Source organism: Nomia melanderi, chromosome 14, assembly GCF_051020985.1.
Source record: "Nomia melanderi isolate GNS246 chromosome 14, iyNomMela1, whole genome shotgun sequence".
NCBI lineage: Eukaryota > Metazoa > Arthropoda > Insecta > Hymenoptera > Halictidae > Nomia > Nomia melanderi.
In genome coordinates this window covers 10,268,711-10,293,464 of record NC_135012.1, presented here as the reverse complement: position 1 = coordinate 10,293,464, position 24,754 = coordinate 10,268,711, and the positions used below count along the sequence as shown (strand labels likewise).

Here is a 24,754-nt window from a genome sequence, read left to right as displayed (position 1 = left end):
AACTCGAATTCATGGTAATAATCATTGTTGCTCGGGATCAAGGAGATCGATGTGTCTTGTTTTGTCTCAGATCAATAAAATATACCGGGAATAGACGAGTTCAATCAAGTTGATCATTTTTTGGAATTTTTTTGGGGGTTCGTGTTAAGTAACCATTTATTTCTTGCGCGTTAAATACTTTTAAGCTACTTATGATTTATGGAAGATAGAGATCGTTATTGTATTAGATAGTAGATTTCAAGAAACATTTTAAAATTATATGCAACTTCGTGTGTTTTACTAATAAATGACGATTTTTTAATATATCAGAAGATCAGAGGATAAATACTTACAAGTTCTAACTTTGAAGTTCAAAAAGATTTGCCATTTTTGTTAACCCCTTCTCCTATAATATCGAGTCAGATTCGTAGTGAAAATCTTTAACTCGACAAATCTAAATGTTACTTAGACACTAATCGTTCAAATGAAATATTGCTTATCTATCATCAATCTCTAATCTTAAAAGTAAACCTAGACATAGAATAACCATCGAATTCTGTTCTTTGTCTACTGCATTATCAACGATAAAGTAGTTTTACCAAGCACAGTTGCGAAGATCATAGGACAAGGGGTTAAAAAATTTACTAAAATTATTTAAACTACTTGGAACGTTTCTTGCTGTTTTTGTGCTCGCTACAGGTTTGTTCAATATATTATTTATAAATAAAAGACTATTTTCACATGGCAGAGAAGCACGTGGACAGTAAATTCAATATGTTTGGTAAATTAACACTTACCGCAGCCAGTGGCGTTTCGAAATCGGGGTTCGACAACAAATGGCGTCGTATTGATCAGCGATCCAAACGATCAGCATGATGTAGAAGGCAGTAGTAGTATCATTGAAGAATTCCGACATAATTGCTTCCATTCCTGAAACAGAATGATAAAATAAAAAGATAAAAAATATTCTCAAAAGTAAAAATTATGGTTTTATGATTTTTGTTAGAATTTTGTTAGGTTGTAAAACCCACTGGGAAGTGAATTTCATCAAACATCAATAATTTATATTAAAAATTTCTATCAGAATTCTTAATTTTTTTATTTTCTCACTATAGAGTGAACTAATAAGGTAACAATAAACTATATATATACTTTTTCACAATAATAAGACAAGAGAATGTACAATGACGTTCAAATTTATTCTCGCACAATTATCACAATTTATATTACAATTTTCAGAAATTTGCATCATAGAAGGGTGTCGAATATAAAAATAATAAATACGAATAAATCACAAAACAATTTCTAATTCAGCCTAGTGTACAAATTATAGGCATCAATTTATGGATCACTGTTTATCGATATACAATTTGCGCAAAATTACTACCAACATCACCGTTACGGTACATTAAGCTTCGCCCGACGGATAGAGAGTCTGCTATATAATATAATGTTCAAACACGTGTATTTTATATATGCAAGAAGCTTAGAATAATTATTCAGTAAAATATGTACCTTGTGTGGCGCAGTTCGATATCAAAGTATATATTATACGTATCTAAACCATGAACCTAATACATAGCACCCATATTAATGTCTATCCTATTTTATGAAAATTTCATTTAACATTATGACAAAGACAATACAAAATTCACACGATATTTAAAGATTATTAGGCAAATTGAAGATTTATACTTATGATAAAAGGCGAAGGAAAATGAATTTCATTGAAGTTGGCAATATTTAGATAAACAAGTAGTATAACTATTAGCTATATAGCAATAAAGATTCATAAAATTCATAAAATTCCAAACATATTTTTGACACATCGAAATTGGTTAGAAAGAAAGTAAATTTCCATTTAATTTACACAAGCGAGTAAAGAAGTTAAAAATGTCGTTGAATCGAATTGAACCAATATGAAACACTCGATAGTTTACCAACAAAGCCACTTTGTACCGCAAGTTTCCACGTTTTAACTTAATCGGAAGTATTGCAGTGAAAATTCGAATTATCAGGATTTATTGTATCTTTCTTTTTTAACCTCATGTAAAAATTGTAAATACATATTACAAATATTTTCCAATTTTTTATTTAACATCTTAATCTTCAATTTTCTCTCTCATTTTTTTAATATTCTCGACTACAGTTTTTCGACTAAAAATTGAAAAAGTTTCTCATATATATGTCAGTGTTTTTATCAGAAAGGATTTTTAATTTTTATTGCCGAATGATATAAAGATGGCTAAAGTGTTATTTGTATATTAAATTACAAACTATAGTTCCTAATAAAAAAATTAGGGTCACCATTAATGTCATCTTTGAGATCAGCAATGAATCAGCAATCTGATTCGTGTCCAGTCGTTTCTTAATATGATTTTTTTATAACTCAAGCTTAATATTTTTGTTCAACTCTTTCCCCATTGTATTCCAGAGGCGACTTTCAGTCGCCAATTGATTTGACACAGCAAACTTGTAAAGTTCGATATTTAATATTAAACTTTGTACAATGCATCGATATATGAAATATTGAAATAAAATAGTTTCGTTACTCAATTTAAGTGCAATTTATCAAGTTAGTTTCAGAAAATGTCGTCTGTACCTCATTAGAATACGTTGAGTATATCTAGTGAAACACTTCTGGAATACAATAGGTTAACACTACGATGAATTATTATTAAATTACCTTTTGGACTTCCAACACTACCACGAAAAATGTAGCATAAAAGGTGCCCTTAATTTTCTGATCAGGGATTGTCTAATAAATATTAAGTATGTTGGCCATAATTTTATGATCAGTAACTGTCTAGAAAGTGTCCTAAAATTCTTAGATTTTCACAGAACACAAAAATGAAACACCAGGCGTGACCACGTATGGTCCATACTGACAACCGAATTGATAAAAAACTGTATTACCAGGGAAGGGTTAAAAGTGGAAATGACTAATGATATAATTTTAGCCTGGTAAGTTCGTTACCCGATAGAAATTCCCCTTTCGATGTTATCGCGTCCCCGCAGCCTACGGATTCCCTCAGCTGTAATCGAAAATTTATACGCGGAGTCGTACCCGAGCACGGAGAATCGATCTCGTGAGCACGAAACATGAAGCGGGATTAATCTCGCCGAGAAGACGCCTTCGCGCTGGCGCGATCGAAGATTTGCATGCGTGAATTTTACACGCGTCCCCGTTTGTGCATCCTCTCGGTAATGCTGCACACAGATTTCATTACAAAGGTCAAAACAATGCACGCGCAGCGATAGAAAGCAATATTCCGAATACCGATAACCGTTTCTGTCGACTATCAATGTGGCGAGTACGGTTGCATCGATGAGTGAACGTACACAGATGAACGTTAACACTGAAACTACCAGGGTCGAATTGATCGATTTTAGAGTGTTTAGTATTTAAACTGTGACAAGGCCTTCGCGAAAAATTGTAAAATGAATTTGTGTTTGTACAGATGCAAGATACCTATCGAATCTCGAGAAATATATTGTAATTTTTATAAAGACTTAGAAATAAATCACTCCCGTTGCTCGGTAGTTTTAGTATTAAAGTTAATTCTAGTTCCAACATACGTATTTCAAACATATACGCCCGGGGTATTATTTTACAAAATCAATGACATAGAATATTCCAAACGTTCTCTAAGTAATGCACAGTGACGAAAGAATGCTTTAGAAAGTGTACAAAAGTTTTCAACTTCCTTATTCAACATTTCGTAAGATTTTACGAAACGTTACTGACGCTTCGATTACATTTTATACAATGAAACATGCAGATTATACAAATATCCTAAAACTAAACATAATACCGGCTTCCCCAACCTCTATCAGCTTAATTAAAATTCACACTTTATCAAAAACGTAAATTTTTCACTTTTAACAACACAAAAATGTAAGAAACATTAAAACCTGAAGCACAACGAACTGAATTTAAACAAGAGGTGAGCAATGATTATAAAGAAAAATGAAGAATACAAGCTAACAGGATGTTATATGTTGCAGCTTGTTAACAATAACAACAACAACAACTATATTCCCGCGATTTATTATTAGACAAATATTTGTCAGCTGTACGCGGGCTAGTTTCGTTGCTACAATGTCGGTGAAATAACTAATAAATTCCGCGAGATGAAACGTGCACGGCAGTGTATATCGGGCTTCATATTTTATGCACAAAAATCGTTACAGCAAATCTCCTCCAATTTGTGCACTTCCTTACAGGTTATTCCGGCATAAACGTGTCATGTATGCAAGAATAGTATGAATCTTGCACACGTGTACGTACATTGTATACATATATACGCATATTATATGAGCATACGAGAAGGTACACTGTAAGTGTTATATGTACATACGCGCCATGCCGAGCACATATGTTTGGGACACGGTATAACACCCAAAGCCTTGGATGCATACATTCTCTGTCGTGTGATAGAAATTGTTAACCGAATTAGACTGACGTACAATCGTTCATCTTGGAGCAAACGCGAAACGAATGTCCATTTGTAAAACCGTATCGATAAATTCTAAATGCAGCTTTATGCACTTGTACGAAAGCTGCGACAAAAATTTGAATTAGACGGATTGGAAATAATTTGGCATAGAGAAATTATAAAATTCTCAGGTCAATGTTAAATATTATGTGATTCGACAGGAAATATTGAGATAAAGGAGTTATCATTATTCCTGTTCAATATCATCGAGAATTTCATGAATAGAAAATGAATTTATGCAGCGAAAGTTTCGAGTGCAAGAAGTTAATTAAGTAAGTAGAGTGATTTAATTAACAGAAATATAATTGTAGTTTGTAATGTGCTATTATATGAATAGGATGTAAGTTATAAACAATAAATGAATAGTATGTTAGTTATGTTTGATATAATGTAAACAGAGTAATTGTGTTAATCCTTTTACAGGAACATAATACAAATTGAAACAGAATGTTATTTAACTATAGTTTCTCCAAATTTATCGACAGAAATGCAAATGAAAAAGTCGCATTTATAAAGTAAATACATTGGAAGTACATTCGTTTATAGTCTGACAACATGAAAATGATTTTTATTCGCTTCTATAGCATTAATAGAATATTATGAAATCTTAAATAATAAATATGAGTTCAAATAGATTGCTTTTCGGAAATTACGAATATATTTCAGGCAAATCTAAATGTTACTTATTTATATTTTATAAAAATGAAGTAACAACTTGTGCATTATATCTCTTTAATCTTTATAGTAAACATAGACGCAGAATAAACATAAAATCCTTTTCTTTCATTACTAAATTATTCACGACACGGTAGTTTCAACAAGCACAGTCGCAAAAGGAATCATAGAACGAGGGCTTAAAAAAGCCGGGAATAGCGAAAAATTCTACAACACAAAGATCCGAGTCGCTAATCATAAATAAATAAAACGAAGGAAATATCCGAGCACGACAGCGGTCATTACTATCACAAGACTGCATCCCCTGCAAGGGTTAATAAAAACGCTGCCATCCTGCGCGTCGATTCTTCCCATCGGATCTTCAATGGAAACTTAATTAAAACAGCCAGAAGAAACTGTTTGCCGAGGGATTTCCCGAGACCATCTCATTACAGTGACTTGACGTTGTCAGTGCGCAAACAACCGGTATTATTAATTCGCACCCGGCGTGGAAGTGGAAAAAGGAGGAAGAAAAAAAAGAAAGGAAAGGAAAGAGCGGAAACGGGGGGAAACAAAAATTGTTGAACGGCGGAGGGAAAAAAGCGTTGTTTGAGGTTTTAAAAATAACGGAACAACTCGCGGGGATCGATACACGCAATCGTCCACCATCGAACCCGCAGGCTCGTCCTATTAATCGAATACTTTCCGCGCAATTAAAAGTTCGTGGTACAGCGTGCAAGACCTCGCCCCATGTAAATTTAATACCGTCCCACGGGCCATTATACTGTTTAAACGATACATTCGGCGCGTCCCGCCGGCGGTTTTTATTGTTCCACAGGCGTTGAACGTTAAATCTCACTTATCGGGTGAAACATCGTCCAAGTTATTTCACTCGAAACGACTTTCCGTCAAACTAGCTGTGAACGAGAATTTAGCTGGCGGACGGTGACGAACAGGTCCAGCGAATGCAGTTCCCGCGACGTTTTAACCGGTCAACTGTTTTTGACGAGTATACTCGTCACGGAGTCACGGCAAGGTTTTCTGTTATGACGAGTACACGAAACAACTAACCGGTTAAGGGAATATTCATTTTTGAAACAATCAATTTTATAGATATACAGGGTGAGAAAATACAAGATTCGACATGAAATATCAACTAAGCCTAGTAATGATGGAAATCGTAAAACGTGCCAGTTTCTTTGAGACGCTTAGGTCTTAAAATATTTAATATTTTAGAAAAATCTTAAATCTAATATCTAATATCTAAATACTAATATCTTTCATAATATTTTGATCAGGATACTTATTTTGATACAATATTTTACCTCTGGCAGCATTTTCACTGCACGCACCGCAAACAATTATCATGTCACATTTCTCACTATTTCCGCACATCTTAATATCGTAAATGTAGTACTGTTCCCTGCACGATTTCTAGCATTACTAAGCTTAGCTGATATTTCATGTCGACGGCGTCTAATACCTAGGGTCGTGTATCGAAACATTATCTGTCGTAAACAAAGTTGTCCTCCAAATTATAACAGTCCCGTTGAATGAGTGTGCCTTGTAATGCAAGATAATTATTTTGTGGATATCTCAGTAACTATTCGCTTTCGACCCTCCAGAGCATGATTTTTTATGCAGAATTCGATGGTTTATCAGAATTCAGAAAGAAAATACAGGCATTCCATTTAAAAAAATGAAGGTGATCCGCATATCTCGATGAAACAGTAAAACATAATAAAACCCATATTACTATTGAGTTATTTAGAATCGTCACGCATGGCTCACCCTGTATATTTATTGAATGAAAATATTTTTATTTTATAGCGGCAATTACAAATATGATAAATCCACAAAACTGGCAAAACGTGCCGAAGCAACTACTAAATTAGCGAAGTAACGGTTCCTTGGGCTTTTATTTCTGCTATGGTAAAAATATCCCTCCTAAAGCGATTCAGCGACGCAACAATGTTTACCAATAAATGTTTCAAAACAAGTCATCGACTCGATAATTTTCGTGTTAAGTAGATCACTGTTACAGGCAACAGAGGTAATCTATTAGAAGTAAAATATAGAACCCGGCAGTGTATGCCCGCTGGTGTGCTCCCTAATGAATTGTAACGATATGAAACCCCCAAGGGACCAGCCGGAAATAATAAAAGCAGGGTGTGCCGTAGGCGAGTCACGAAACTGCAAAACGAACTGGCTGAAATATGCTGCACGGTGATTAATGAAAATGTTGAAAGTTTTCTTGCGTTCGAACCGACGTAACGCTCAATCTTCTTTCGATGATACGGATCCGCTGACAAACAATTCCTTTAATTACAATTATCGAACTGCATTCGGGTTATCGCAGGCTGATACTTAGATTTTCGTTGAAAGATAACTTTGCATTTTCGTTTATAATCAATTTTTTGCTTATTCTCATAAGAGTATTTAACGAATTTTCAAAATATACGTTAAATTGAAGGTGATTTCAAAAAGCAATGGAAAACGGTTAAGAACGAGAAATTTCTGAATTTTTCAAGATTTAAAATTCAATCGGGGATTAACCTTCTGAGCCAAACAATTGAGTGAACAAATTTTGCTTTTAAAGATATTCTTACTGGAACGGTAACAAAATTTAGCAAACGAACTACTAAGTTGATATAAACATTTTTAGTTCTCTGCGCGTAAGAGATATTGAAAAAAAGTTTCAACAGAAAATACATTGTTCTTTGACGTCTATTGAATCGTAAAATAAAATTTCCAAATCAATCATTCTGAAACACGAAATTTTAAAAAATTTGAACTTTTTGAAAAATTTTATTTTACAATTTAATAGACGTCAAAGAACAATGTACTTTGTTCAAAATTTTCTTCAATACGTCTCACCGTTTTCAAAGTAATCCGTGCGAAAGAAAAATGTGCATTTTCTTCAAGGGGTGGTTTCGCCCCCTCTAAAATTTGATTTACTCTACACACAAAGTTCCATAATTTTTTGAATTCTCTGGTTCGATACCTTTCTTTGTAAGTTATTACTTCGAACCGATACTGAACCCTAATACTTTCGTTCTGCACCGAGATAGTCAAAGGCAAAGAAAAGACGCCGATGGATGCAGGAAGAGGAAAGGCGAGAGTAGTGGATGACGATGGCTCGCGACGAGCAGAATGAATAGTTTGTAGAGGGAGGGCGTGACCTCGGATAATTAGTTTCTTGATCGGACAGAGTGCGACGAAACAAGAAGAAGCCAACGCCGGGAGAATGCTGATGAGTGTCCTCCCAGCGGTTTACATCCCAAATGCACCCGACACGGGGAATGATACAAATCGACCGGCCATGCGACCTGTCACAATGCTCCGCCGCGAAAACAGCTGGGTGAAGAATTATTCGCTAACGGTCCGGTTAGTTAATTACATTGGTCCGTGGACAGACGGCAACTTGGAGAACGAAAGTGTCTCTGGAATAAGTAACGGAGGTTCCGTTCGCCCGTTGCTATTAGTCTGAACTATTAGGACCGCCATGTTTCTAGCTGACTCGTGACAATCAAGCATTAGTAATGTAGGATAAAAAGTATTTTATTAGTCAAAACAAAATTTGAACTTTCTCTTAACACTGAAACTACCAGTTAAATTGGCTTTTTGAAATTTCTCTGGAACTCCAAGAGTGTATCTATTCAGACTTTGATTTATTTCTCCCTTTTCGTTGCTGAGGAATCTTATGTTAACTGAACAATGCAAAGATTGTAAAAAGAACCTAGTATCAACTCAGAATCTGGACACTCAAAGGTGCTACAGGTTTAAAACTCGATTTTCAAACCATAGAGTTCGAGTTTTAATAATAGAGCATTTATAAAATTGAATTATGAATACTATAAATTAACCATAAATATTAAATTATGAATACACCATTATTAAACTCGAACTGCATGCTCCGAAAAATAGTAAATTCCACACACTGTCCTTCACGCGAATCACTATAAAAATTCGAGCTTGCTCCAAACAATTCTGCGAGACGCTGGAGCCGAGAATCGGCTTGAGAAAGATGCAAAGCGGTTCGTGGATCAATGTCGCAAATATCATCGTTTCGGTAACAACTTCGAGACGCATGAATCAGTTACACACCGGGGTCTACGCCGAAATGATCTTAACGATGGATAATGCACGGATAATGCACTCATTTAAATGCATACTAGCCGGACATTACCTCAGCCCGGTAAGCCGACGGAGCGCGAGGCCGGGCCGAGTGTGCAACGGAACCGCGCGACGACATTTTCCTCTTCCTCTTGACTTTTATAAAGACGTTAAAATTCCTCGAGCAACTACGACGAACGCTCGATAATCTTGCGCGCCGCTGAAATTGCACGGGGAACGTTCCAATTTATGTCGCCAGCATTTTTCCGCCACGAAAAAACCGATCAAGAGGATCCTCGTTACTCGAGGAAAAATTTCTCGGTGTTTCGGGAGACGCCGAACCTATAGCCGGCGAACCGTTCTCGGGGAATTTCTACGACTTTTGCGCGAAAAATGTAGTCGTTGACAATTTCAATGTATCACGGACTAGACATTTCGTTGCTAATTGCGTCCGATAACAACCTATTTTATTGTTTTACATGTTTTCAGGTTTGTGAGTATTTCTAACGTAGCGTTAGAAAATTGTGTGAACGTATATTCTGTATTTTGTACTAGTAATATTTAGTTTATATGAGAAACCGATTTTATGATATATTTATACGATAACGACTGGACGATGAAGGAACGAAACAAACTGGTTCTGATAAAGTATCATCAATTGTGTTGATATGTTATATTTATATAACGTATTGGGTGATCTTTACATCTAGAAAATACTATTCTTATATGTACGTATGTTAACAAAGTTAATCTTCAGGCAAATGCTTAACTTTAGGGAAAATCTGATGCTGTTATTACAACGAATTGAAGTACCCATTTCAAATTTCTTCTTTAACAGTTATTTAAGAAGTATACATATTTTATTGAGAAAATATTCGATAAATTTTGTATATTAATACGCACTATAAATTATACGTCGATGATTTACCATAGACAAAGCTTTATACTAATCTGTTCTAGAATGATTACATCAAAAATATACCATCCTCTTGCGGTGTATACAATTTTATAAAATATTCTTCGAACAGACCTAATTTATCTTTAATTCAATGTATACACTTCAAGTAATTTTACATTACTGTATGGCGAAAACAGCCTTAAATTTTGTTCGCAACAAATCTAATACATTTACTTTAATCTCTCGAGTATGTAGAAACATAGAATAACACATTAGCTTTTAGGGTATTTTCCCTCTGTTAAACCAAGCCAGAGTTACAGCACTCCGTGCTGATATATGAAGTTGTCACATAAATAAATTTTGTAGCCAGTAATGTTTCCATTCTAAAAACTTTAGCCGTGAATTATTGCAAATGCACGTAAACGTAGCTTACAACGCATAGCCGTGACTAGTTCACTGCTTGGTGGAACTAATAATCACAAAAATTCTAAATACAACCGAATTTATTTGCGTTACTGGAAGGTGACAAATTGTTGGAAATGTTCGAAACACACAGCAAATTTATTCCGTTTACAATATTTCCATCTTTGAACATAATCTATTAACCAGCTTCACCTCCGTGAAAAGTGTGCACCTAAATTCGCACTGTGTATCATTTTTTTATAACATATTTTTTATTTGTTCGTTTTATTTTGTCTTGTTCTCTGAATATTTTAAATACCTTGCAATTTACGAACATTGCAATTTAGCAACTACTTTTAATTACTTTTTCCGCGTGACGAGTATACTCGTAGCAACAGAAAATACTGCCACTTCTTGGCGAGTATACTCGTCGATCACAGCTAACTGGACAAATAAATATCACTCGATTATAAGAATGAGTTATTTGAATAAAGATTATTCAAAACATACTCCGTTTTATCACTAACTAATTTTTAATTTTTCCAACAAGTACCAACTCGAAGGTATTATTTTCCTGCACTGAATATTGTTGCGGGCACTTTCATTCTATCAGAATATTTATTCTTTTTCCCCGGTATAATCCCTGGTGTATATAAAAGAATAAAACGAACTAAAAGAAAATTAAATGGTGCATCGCATGTAATCATAGCCATTTTTCTTACAGCCGTCTCGGTGTCAATAAATATGATCGTAAACCCGATCCATTTGCAAGAGTATAAATATCGTTGCATGTAAGTACGTGTAGTACATATCTCGCAGGGCGCGCACACACGCGCGGAGATCGCGTCGCCTAAACAGTTTAAACGGAAACCGCCTCAAACGGCCAGAAAATCGAATAAAGAGCAGTATCCTCGATGGATTATCACGCGGAACACCGTCCCGCGACAGAATTCCCCGAAGTGACTCGATTAGTTTCAAAGTAAATTAAATAATAATGTACGTTTCATATACATTCTTCAATCAAATCGTTTTATTTGAAAATAACTGAATTTTTTCAATTATGAATTACACTATTAGAACGTTCGTCCTGAGTGTGGACTCGTAAATGAATTTAACGAATTTTTGAGAAACGAAAGGGTAAAGGGATTTCCAAGTGATATAGCAATTATATTTCTGGCATTGAATTTCCTACTAATATTATATGTATATGAATTTCTATCAGTGTTATATATAGAATAGAAACATAGAATAACATAAAATAAATACAAAATTGCCTGTTACCATCTTATTTATGCTGCTATACTATTTCCTTTAAATACTATTATATTCATATTAATACCATTTGCTATTAGTATTTTGAAAATAATGAGGAAACACACATAAATCAAGAAACAAAGGTATTATAATTTAATATTTTATATACTGATGCACTATACAAAATTTAATATCATACATACTACTACAAATTTGCTAAGTCAAACGAAGTGGTGACTCACAGAGAGCAAAGGGTTAATTGCATCACTCGAAACTAGATTGAAAATTTAAATTTTACATTACAAAGAGAAATATATGTGATCTCGCAGAAAATGATCGCCGAACACTCTCGATTGGCCAATAATTAATTCTTTAAATTCGAAGCAGACGGTTCGAACAATCATGCGTAACAGTCGACTTGCGTAATAGTGTTAGTTTCACAAGCGCAAACAGCCGGAAGCGAGATTTTGAAAATGTATTCATGGTTCATCGACTCTTCAGTGAAACTCTGTTAACCGATATCAAGTTCATTTACTCCGGAGTAAAAGTTATTCCGACTTACGCGTAGGTCGGTGAACTGCAAATATGTTAATTGCAATGATTTCTGCAACGGCGTACACCGATAAATTGTGGCAACGTTCGAGTATAAATAGACAGCGATGACTGCATTTCAAGGTAAAATTCTCCACTTAATAAAGAAACTGAAAAAGAACTATCGTAGATTTGACATTTTATTCTTGAACAAGCTTGAAACATTGATCCGCGAAGATACTTCTCTTCGCAAACGAGTTTATTTAACTTGACGATGCGCTTATCACAATCCTTCATTGATTACGTAAACTTGTCTTGGAGAAATATAACCGGGACAATTATCCCGTAACTTTGAGTTTCAATTCCAAACACTGGCACTAAATCCCTCTTTTAAAGGAGAAGTTTGCATTAAGAAGAAGGAAAAATTGTTTCGAGTAACGGTGAATACATTCGATTCAATGGGAATGGAGGATTCTGTGGACAATGGTATATGTATGCGATTCCAGTTTCCCAGTTCAGTGAGTTTCTTATTGTGGACATGGAAATTAATACACTGAAGGCGAGCAGAAATGATAGATATTTTATTAATCAATTTTGTAATAAAATACTTCACTAGCAATACCTTCTATCTTTCTTTCTCTATCTGTACTTGCATAAGTACATATATTTATTAAATAAATGTCCAGCAGACTTTTCAAAAAAGCTGAAACATATTATTTTTTGAAGATTTATTAAAATATACATAATAAAATAATAAAATTCAAGAAATTTCTGGTTTTATAAATATTACCCGAATTGATCACAGTTTGCCAATATTTCTAGTCAATTCGAACACAAACCCTTTAATATCTCGATGTATAAAAAGATTAATTTACACCACTTTCAAAGATAACGTCTCGGATATTGCAAACTACGTCCCGAAAGTTTTAATGGCGGCTTGTAACGTTAAGGGTTGAACGATTCCAACCGAAGGACGCGATTCGCCGTCGCCACCCCGTATATTTGGTGCAGCCTGTAACCATGGCATAATTATAATTTCCGCCACGTTGGTTTCACGACAACCCGGCACCATCAAAACTAATTCGCAGTCGTGATTGACAAGATAGATGTACAGTCGGCGCGGCGCGTGTGTGGCGCGCGCGTGTCCGTGTGCGACGCATCCGTTTTACACCGTCTTGCAGCTACGCGCGCTGAACAGCAACGCCGATCAATCATGCGTGAACATCGATTCCGACGAACTTCGAGATTCCCCGCTTTATCTGCACGCCTTGGATCTCGCTCGCAGAATCACCTGAGATTTCTACTTCCTCCGGATGTCGCTCGGTTGTAACGTAAATAAGTTCAGCTTTATTCGGTATCCTCCCCTTCATCGTTTATCGACGAAACACAGGAGCACGTTTAACCCTCTGCTCTGTGATTTATTTCTCGCTTATAACGGATATACTTTGTCATTAATAATTTATCAGAAATATTCGCCGCAGGTTTCTACGTGTCTGGGGCTTTTAAAGTAATATCCTACAAATAATGCAAGTCATTCAGATAATAATCATCTTGTTTATCTTTCAGAACGCACCGCATAAAAATCTTATTACAAATTCATCTAGCAACTGTATGTTGACCGCGATATTAATCAGTTAACTGCGTTTGACGAGCACACACGTCTTGAAGCTTGTGATATTAATTCTTTCAACGGTGAATTCTTTATTTTTTCAAGTAAACATATTTCTTCTTTGTTTTGCTTTGATTTTTCATTAAAATATATTTTAGGTGCTTTCGTCCAGCGTTTGACAAGTGCAATTTAAAAGAAAAAAGGCATTCGATTCAAAAAGATCGAATTTCTAAGAAAGAAAAAAACAATAGCTAATTCCAATCATTTCTCTATACACTTTTTACTATTATTCATTCATAAATGAATCTTAATTGCTCCTCAATCGACATTTAAGATCGTTAAAAGATGAAGTTACTGATACGTCTAACGCAAATTTAATTTTAATTTCTTTTTGTTCTTCCCTATTTCGATTAATTTCTTTTTCCCCCTAAAAAATGTAACGTTTCCTCAAAGCCTATTTTACAAGTGCTTCGTCGGTCTAATAGAAATATGAGAATCCTCCATCGGAAAGTGTCACGAATTCAATGTTTGACGTAACACGAAACAAAGGTAACGCACAATTACGTCGTTTCTGGAAGGAACGACTGCTAATAATGTGGTTAATCAGTGGTCAACTATGTACGACCATCGCTTACGTGTCATTGGCATCGAACAAAGCCTAGCCGACACTAATTTCGAGCAGACCACCAGGACAACCGGAACATCCAGCACCTAATGGACATAATATTTCCTGCTGACCGAGCATACTGAGCGCACTCGAGCTTGATGGAATCCGAGATTGAACGCGTTTCCCTCTGATCAAATCGAAATGAGGACACGCGCATACGAATTTCCTTTTTTTTCCCTTCGTTCACATTTACATCATTCATTCTTCGCTTGCACCGCGTCTGACAACGCTAATCCTACTATAGTTACGCACCTTCAGTTCTGCTTTTTATTCGTGGAAAAAGGAACACTTGTTTGGTAACAATTGAACTGTTCTTAGGTCAACGAAGCTAACCCTATTCTTCGACTTTTCCTTTTCGAAGTTTCTCAGAGTTTTTATATTTCAAATATATTTTCTTGGTAATTGTAATTAACGATGAATTGTAAAATAATTAATTTCATACTTAGAAATTTAAAGTTTTGTAACCAATAGGAAAATAGTTACCGGTTTATGGATACATTGGTTCAGAATTCATTGATTTAAGTTAACCCTTGCCCTATGATTTACTTCTTCACTATGATCAATACAACTACTTTGTCGTTAATCATTTATTAGGAAAAGAACAAATTTTGATGCTTATTCTCTGTCTACATTTGCTCCAATAATATAACTTCGAAATGCACATACAATTTATAGTTTGGCATGGGACAAAGAATTAACTTAAATGTCAAAAATACAGCTTAAGGAACGTAGAACACTATAGTTATCTTGCTGAATTTTTTAATCAAAAATTTTTATTATTAGAACCATGTTGCGCGATATCAATCCGATACGAGCTCTTTATCTATGAGAAACATTACTATCCCATTTTACCCTACTTTTCCCTTACTGACCAATCGTTTTTATACGATTCAATTGCATTTAACACAAACTACCAATCCTGATTTCTTTATCTTGCAACTGTTAAAAAGATAACAGATGTTTCTCTAAGAAATGATTACAGAAATTGATGTAGTAATACGTAAACTGAATTATAAATCAATTACAGCCTCAATGCACTCATGAAGTTGCTATCGAGGAATTGCAAAAATCCAATTGAACAGCTCGGTAGTTCTAGTGTTAATCACGACAATCCTGGACGAATCCCTAATTTCATCTTTTTCGAATCGTTAACGACCTCAACGCGAGATCATTATAACGGATCGATTAATGAAGCGAGCCCAACGGGGAGTACGGTTTTACAGCCACTGCATTCTGACTCTTACAACTCACTACGCATGAACTATGCAAATTATATATAAAGCGAGACGACGCGATCAAAGGATGCAGAAACAGGGAAAACAGGTTTACGTGCATGTTTGCTTTGCCCGCAACACGTGTACGCGCATTGTACACGTGTTTCAAGCTCTGTGAGCACGAGTAGATCAATGACGCTCTCTATGTTGATTCAACTATCTAACCCTAACTACTTGCTCTGTAACTATTGCTCAACTCCAGATTCCATGGCGCATTTCCACCGGATGGTAAGAGATGCGACTACCACCCCCCGCCCGCCCCTTAGGTTAAGCGTGTTTACGTCAACAGTTCTAGTTTAATAAACTGTTAGAAATATTCGAAACGCGAGTCGGAGTGCAAAGCGTTTGTCCGTGTCGGAAATATTTTGTTCGTTTGTATGGACTGTCTCTGTCCTGTCTCTATCTCCATCCTTATCTCTATCTCTATCTTATAAATTGATATTCATTCTGATTTCAAACATTTCTTTCTCAGGAACGGTTTATTAACCCTATTATACTCGAAAGTTCCAAAACAGAGGCATTTAAAACTTGGCACTACAAACTGCAAAATTTTGTCATTAAATATATTATAATATGTGTATCTATAATCGATAAAAAACAGTAAAATCTATGATTTTTCTTTTTATGCGTAGCGTGTATTTATATGTTAATACGCTTTTTCTGTTAAAATTACTTTAAATTGCTGGTAATGTCAGTGAGAAAAAGCTTCGAGTGCAAAGGGTTAATTTATTATCATTCAGTTAAAAGAATGTTATTTTCGATAAATCCCACTTGATCCGATAAAGAGAAGCTCGCAAAATTGTTTGTAAATTCAAGAATTCCAAGTGTGCTTAGTTAATGTTCAAACACGTGAAATATTTTACTGAATTCACTTACTTCAATCGAAATTGATAAAAACATCTGTATGACCCCCTTAACCTACATTATCGTGTCAGACTCGTGGTGAAGATATCAGATAGAATTTACCAAATATAAATGTCACTTAATTCTTTCAAATTGAATATTATTTTTCTACTATTAATTGTAATACTTCGGGGAAAACGTAGTCATAGAATAAGCCTAGAATTTTTCTCCTTTTCTAATGAATTATGAACGGTAAAATAACTGTCGAGTGGAATTGGGAAAGAAATCATAAACTTCACAGGAACTATTCGTTCGTTCTATAATTTAACAGTGCCATTCCGATGCGTATAAAATAAATAGAAAATTAATATCTACCAGAAGAATTTCATTATTAAGAAAAGTCGTTGCTTCACATGTTTCATTGATCCGGGGTTTTACGAAACAGCTTACAGGACTGAAAATCTCCGATAAACGTGCGACGGTATAGTACTTTTTACTATTCTTATCGCGGTTATCGCGCCACCCTTTGTGTGTTCTCAGTAAAATCTCGTTGTTACATTCGTCGTTCACAGCTGTTGCGTCCATGATTTTCTCGCAACCTGTGTATCATCGGAGTGAATTCACGTGAAATCGACCACGTGTCGTATAGCATTTGGCCTCGGGAACGATGAGGAAGACGATTTTGCATAATGGAACGTCAAAGAACGGAGTCACTGGCGCCCCTGCATATCAGTGACGCATGATCAACCGCCTAACATGCTGTAAACACATTTTCAGGGACGGTCAGAACATGTTGCACTCGCTGCTATTTCGTTTATCTGCTTACGACCCCGTCGAAACAACTTTGCCTCTATCCGTATCATGCCACCGGCACACCGAAACCGTTACCAAATCGCTAACTTGTCTTTTCCATCGGTTTCCCCTTAATCTTGAACTGATATAATGTAAACTACTAAACGATCTAATTGAAAATGATATTATGTGATATTATAACCATATTCATGGAATGAAATACTCGTTACGCGACAATAATATTAACAATGAACATGCTAATGAGATGATAAAAATAATAATGACGTAAAAATAACTTACCTATGCGCTGGTTTGATCGATATATTATGAACTAATATAATATAAACTAGCAAACTATACAACTGAAAATGATATTGATACCATATTCACAGAATAAAATAGTTGTTACATGACGATAATAATGACAATGAAAATAATAACGATAATAGTCATAACAGGGTCAGAGAAGTAATTAACAGAAATAGTGAGGGGGTAGCGAATACAAAAGAAATAGGAATAAAGTAAAAGAACATGATGTAACAAGATGGAAAAGACATAAATTTTAAAAAATGTACAGAAGTTCAAAAGTATGAAATAACAACTGTATTCCAACAAAAATGAAAATGAAAGAATGAATAAATAAATAACATAGTAGCGTATGCTGCATCTATTTATTTATCCTATTGGAAATATTATTTTGAAGAGTGATTTCATATTATAATGTAAAACCGCACAAATTTAAAAAGAATTTAAGTATTTTTCAGGATGTTTCTGCAAAGTAATTTTGACAAAGGAAGTTGTGAGATAAATCATAGAGAAAAATATAAATAATATTAATCTTATCAATATAATAATAAAATATTATGATAATATCAATATTATTTATCTATTTTTTATTAAAGTTTGTGTCACACATAGGTTTACAGACATCATTATGGCTTCATGGGAGACTCTGGTAGCAGTTCCCAGGGATCACAGTAGTTATCACGTTAACAACTGAAATAACTATGTTTCGAGAAGCAGGAATTAGATGAAAAAACTCAGAAACTGAGTATACTTTACACAAGCGCATACCATATTTTCGATTATCATCGTTCAGTAGAATTCAGGCGATTATCAAAATCGAAGCAGCGCTGCAGATACTATTATCTTACGAATTATGAACTATTTTTCCCCCTCAGCGATCTCGTTAGAAATGATGAGCGGCGCACGAGTAACAAGCGTGAAAGAAGATAAGTTTAAAACGCTCGTGGCTACATATTCAGCGCAAAACTAAATTTACGATGCGATAACAAAGTTCCCACGTATATCAGCGGAATTAGCTTCGTCGAAGACATATTAGGGCTGCCCATAAGTCATCAATCTTTTTCAGATAGCCGAGTTAATTTAACACTAAAACCACCGAATTGAATTCTTCTCTTGCGATTATTGAAAAGATAACAAACGCTTCTCTGAGAACGTATTGACAAGAAATTGATTTAGTAACATGCAAAGTGAATTATATGTTAATCGAAAATAAATATATTCTGAGAGTTTCTATAGAATTTTAAAAAGTTAACTTTACTGTTTGGTAGTTCTAGTGTTAAGCTGGCTTGAATATATTTATTAGTGAGAATAGGTTTCCTATGTTTGGCATGTTTTAAATAAAACAACATGCAACGCCACATATGTTCTTTAGTAGGTTTATATTTCACTATTATGCTTCAGGATAATTTTCTTTCATTATTTAACTAAAAAATATAAAATCACACGCAAACTTTGCAAAATATAAGAAACCTATCCTGACTGATACATATATTTAAGTCAGCTTAAATTAATTCAGCTATCTAAAAAAGATTGACGACTTATCGGTACCCCTAACATAATACTGATTGTTCTTTTCATAGAAGGAACAAAATAGACTTCAGATAACGAGACAGAAAAGTGAGGCAGTATGTTGCCAACCAAAGATTTGTGATCACTTGTATTATTATACGGGGTGTGCCCTTTAAAACAATATACTATAATTTTTTCTAGCTACATCGATTAAATATACATCAAGCAAACCAAATTTTCTTGAGATTTGTAAAACAGAAAAAAATGTGAATCTTCAGTTTTCTGTTTCAACTTTATTTAATTACCATTGATATAATGGGATTATTAATGGCAATACTCTTTTATTTCAAAGGTGAATGAAATCGCAAAAAAAAATCGAACGTCAAGTTCCAACGGATCATTGTAGAGAGGAAATTTTAAATCCACGGAAAATCCACATGTGATGCAATTTTTTTGACGTTCATAGCGATGTTTGAAATAGAATTTTCGAAAAAGATTTTTCAAAGTACGTTCACTTTCCCACCTGATACGTGATATGGAAATATTTTAGAAAAATACGAACCGTGGATCGCCAAAGTAGAAGCTTCATCCTTTAAAATGAGCTGAGGTAGAATATTATACGATGTTTTTTCACAAAGCTACAGCAGTTCGAATATCATGAATTTTTCACCAAAATTGAAGCGCTTCCTCAAATTTTACACTTCGTTTATAAACCGGATGTACGAGGTGCCCCATTTTAATCTATAAATGCAATTACTTTCTGGTTCGTTACATGACCCCTTGCCCTATGATATCACGTTAAACTCACGATGGAAATTTTAAACCACATTTATCAATTCTAAACGTTATTTTTTTTAACATAAATTAAATATTTCTTTTCTATTATAAATCGTTAACATCTGAAGTGAATGTACCAAATAGAATAAGTACTAAATTCTCTGTTCTTCCAATAAATTATTAACGTTAAAGTACTTTCGTGAAGCACAGTTACGAAAATCATAGGGAAAATCAGATTCGTTATTTAAAAAGTACCACAGATGCAATTTTTCCTACTTAAAGAACAACAATTACATTTAATTTGTTTCTATGGGCGTGTACATGAGATGTGTTAGATAACATTCACTATAGCATTCAACTGAAACTTTATTTCCAAGATCGTTTCGAATACTCAATGCTTTGAAGATATCAATAATTCAAAAATCGGAACCAGTTATTTCGACTGATACGTCTAATATTAAATATCAAACTTTATCATGTCGATTCAAGTGGTCACTGAGAGTCATCTCTCGAAGGGTTAATACAGGACACCCCGTCTACAGGGATAATTGCAAAAGCTAGTTCCATACTTTTGACCAGCGGTGTATACGGAAAGCTGAGAAATCGTGGAGGTACCTATTCGCCAGAGAGAGCTGCAGGATGACGGATGGAGGGCAGGAAACGACACAGGAACCGGAACCCATTACTCCAGATAACAACTTCCCTAAGGCTTCCTTTCCTTCTTCTACATCCACCCGTAAACCTGATACACACATGAGCGTTCCAGCGCGAACTCCAGCAATCCTTACAGCAGCAAGTACGAATCCGGAAATTTACCACTTCTGTCGCCATTTTACCGGGATACCCGGCCGCGCAACTGGTGGCCCTCCATGGCGTGCCGTATAAAACGCGGACGAAGAAATCATTGATCGCGCCCGGAACGAGAATTGACCATCGCGACGACCGCCCCAGCGTTCCCGGCTGAAAAGTTAGGCGTTAACGAGCAAGCACGTCGAATTATGAATGCAGGACTCGCTGACACTGTTTTAACCCTTTCAATGTCGTTAGACTTTTGTACTTAGAATTATAATAGAAGCAAGCGGTGAATTGAACCTGTTAACTGTGGAATTTAGATTAAAAAATCTCTCGTTTTGCGTGTGTACTCGTCAAGCAGGACGAATGCACGGAGGATATATTTTCATGAGAAACCAAAGCAAAACGAAGAATTGCATGTTTATGTAAAATAAAGAATTCACCGTTGAAAATTATTATCATTTTAATGAGATTAATATCATAAGAATGACCTGCGAAAATACTCATAAGAGAATCTTTTCAACCAGCGCACGTCGATTTTAATGAAATTTATGTAACACGTAGTTCACAAGAAAATATTTTACACGTATGTTTTCTTATCAACACTGAAGGGGTGAAAACACTTAAAGTTGAGCGTTGAAAGTATATTTTTTACAATATCTTTGAAACTAGGGGATGAAGGGAAGAAATTATTTCTTCAGATTGTTCGAATATGTTAATTACTATATCGCCGAAATTTTTACAGGCTCTTCGAATAAAAAAACCCTGTTGTTTCCATCTCTGAGATAAACTTCTGGTAAACATTTAATAACATACTGTAATAACATAACAAAGTTATTCGCAAGAAATTATCATATGTATTGGATCCAATTAAGTGCAGAATAACAGTATATTAAAGTGAAAATGAAATATACTTTGAAGTGGTAATAAAAATAAAAAATTATCGAAGTAAATGAAAAATAATCGCATAACGATTTTTATATATAATTGTTCTGTCCGCAGCATGCGACCAAAATTTATGGATCACCATATATAACCGTCAGAGTAAGGATTGAATGTGCAAGGACACCTGGAAACCAGATTTATGACACGGACGATTGAAAGCTGTTATTTTTGGGGGATCTTTGGCACATCACATTTTTCAACGGCCAACGAATTAATATTTGGCCAGAGCTTGCAAGTGGATTTATGACTGCACACTTTTGATAAACTCGTGCGCTTCTGGTATCCTCACGTTTACTTATTAACACTAGTACCACTGAGCATTCATAGGAATTGATATGCAATCCTTATAAAGATTGTAACAATACATTTGTTTTCGATTTCTTTAGATATTCGTTATAGTATTTAAGTGAAACTATTTATTTTCAAAATCATTTCATATGTGTAATACTTTTAAAATACCAATAAAAAAGAGAACTAACAAAGAGAACACGAAGGAAGGTAAAGAAAGCGCTCTGTTCAAATTCACTGAATTTCTATTTGGAATATAACTTCGTAAAAACGATACACGATAAAAAAGGAACAAAGAGAAACCGAAGGAAGAATAAGAAAGTGGTTTGTTCAAATTCACTGAATTCCTGTTTCGAATGCGAATAACTTCACGAAAACGGTACACAAGAGCAAAGAAGAAACGAAGACAAACCGAAAGGAAAAAAAACAGTTTGTTCAAATGACTTGAATTTCTACTCCAAATATGAATAACTTCATGAAAACAGAGAACCTGAAGAAAATGGCTTGTTCAAATTCACTGAATTCCTGTTTCGAATGCGAACAACTCCACGAAAACGGCACACAAGAGGACAAAGAGCAAACGAAGAGAGACCGAAAGGAAGAGTCCGTGAATCGAGTTGCATCGGGGTTTTTAGAATCGTCCGATTGCCCCGCGAAAGGATTAGCGATATCGCGCTTTATACAGGTCAATTGGATAGCGTTGACGGACATGCGAAGCGTGAAGAGGAGATTCAGGTTGAAATGGAAATGGGCGTCGCGGTAGGGAAACCACCGACGCCACCGCCGTTGCTAAATGGGCTCCGAGCGGGTTACCCAACTGTTGCGCCTTCATCAGAAATTTATGCAGAATCCCGGGTTAACCGTCCCGGCCAATCAGCTTTGTAACTGAGCTAACGTCGTATCGGCGGGGGAACGAAACCGAGAGAGGCCCTGATTTAGTAAAAAGGCTTTTAATATTTCGCACCTTCGGCGCCGTGACACACGCTCTCAACTTTGATGCGCCGACACCGCGGCTGGCTCTACCGTTGGATGCTCCTCGGCGCGTGTCTTCGCTCTCGATTACGGTGATAAACTATGAAAACATTCGCGCGAGACACGAGATTAACCCACCGATCGCGGATCTCATGGTTCAGTCGCTGACGCTGATATTGTATTTATGTTTTTGCTCGTGTGGCAAGGAAATTCTTGAATAGTTCAAAATTATTGGAATTATCAATTAGTCATATATTTCAGGTGTATGGTATATTCGATATACTTCGTATGTTTCATATATTTTATATATTAGTGATATATGAAGTTATATCAATAAGTCAAGTTTTCAACCATGGCAATTTTTTCTATCTACCGAAGCAGTTTAACGATATTTCTACTGAAGGTATCAAAAGGCACCTTTTGAAATTGTAACTTAAAAGTATTTTCTCAGTTTAATCATTCTTTTTGAATTGAATATTGGATATTTTCTATGGTTAGTTTTGTAATGGTTAAGGAAAAGTCGAAAAATCAATTCGGAATATACGACTACAGGGTGTCTTTCTAGTTTACAATTTTATAGTTTTGTTTGGTTATGGATAACTATATTGACAAATAGTAATTTAGTAATCGAAAACATCAGAAATTAGGAAATATTTTTAAACAGAATTGAACTTATTAACTCCTTTCCTTATAACAACGTGACAGACTCGTGGTACTTAACGTGGAACTTAAATATTACTCAGTTCATTCGAATTCAAAATAAATATTATTCCAGTAAATTTTTTCTCTTTTTCCAATAAATTCTTAATGACAAAGTAGTCGTATCAGAGTTGAGAAAGAAATCATAGGACAAGGAGTTAAAATTTCTATGCCAATAATTCAATGAATTTTATTAATTTAAATAAGGTGGTATAAAAACTAACAGAAAATTCAGTGAGAAAGAATGGAAACTGATCGAATTCCTCGGTCTAGTCAAGTTACCTCCTAATGCTAATGAAAATTACGCGAATTGAGAGCTGGATTCGTTTACTACACAAACACGATGAAATAGAGATCTCTGATGAACATGTCAATAAAATGCGATTCTAACGACTTACCGACGAGAGCCAGGATCACCGTGAGGAGAGATGTTGCCGGGAACGATACCGTTAAATTCAACTCCAGCATTTGAAGCAGGTCCACTGAAACAAAACGAAAAGAAGTATATTTCACATGAAGAAACCGATGAGCGGTTTCATTTACGATGCGGCGGACCAAGATGTTCAACCTTTTCCACTTGGCAACTATATTTCTGTTTCCTTACGCTCACTCCATAAATAAACGGTATTTCGGGTAACGTTTCGCATGATTTTTTAGGTATTTGCAATAACGCCGAAAAGAAATAGTTGTAAATCAAAATTTATGATCGAACGTACCATGTATAATGACGATAAGCATTTTAAGAACGTTCTATTTTCATAGGAGACTTAAAGTTATGAATCTTTACGTCTAACGCTGTATTGGACGCAGTTGATAATGTCAAGAAATTTCGGATTGTTTGTTTATTATATCCAAGAAACATTACATTTCTTTCATTTTTGAAATAAAGTTTTATTACGTACATCTTGTAACGTTTCATTGGAACAATTGGATTATTAGGGATCAGAA

General features: G+C 35.0%; 1 protein-coding gene across 3 annotated transcripts in view; it reads right to left on the bottom strand.

Annotated features, from left to right (window-relative positions):
- LOC116428993 (membralin) overlaps positions 1 to 24,754 on the bottom strand; it is a 124,044-nt gene that overhangs the window by 73,229 nt on the left and 26,061 nt on the right. For all 3 annotated transcript variants that reach the window (XM_031981319.2, XM_031981322.2, XM_031981320.2), the window contains exons 9-10: positions 24,205 to 24,288; positions 777 to 909 (exon numbers count right to left, since the gene is read on the bottom strand). In XM_031981319.2, coding sequence (XP_031837179.2) covers positions 777 to 909; positions 24,205 to 24,288 — 217 coding nt within the window. The remainder of the gene's footprint in view (positions 1 to 776; positions 910 to 24,204; positions 24,289 to 24,754) is intronic.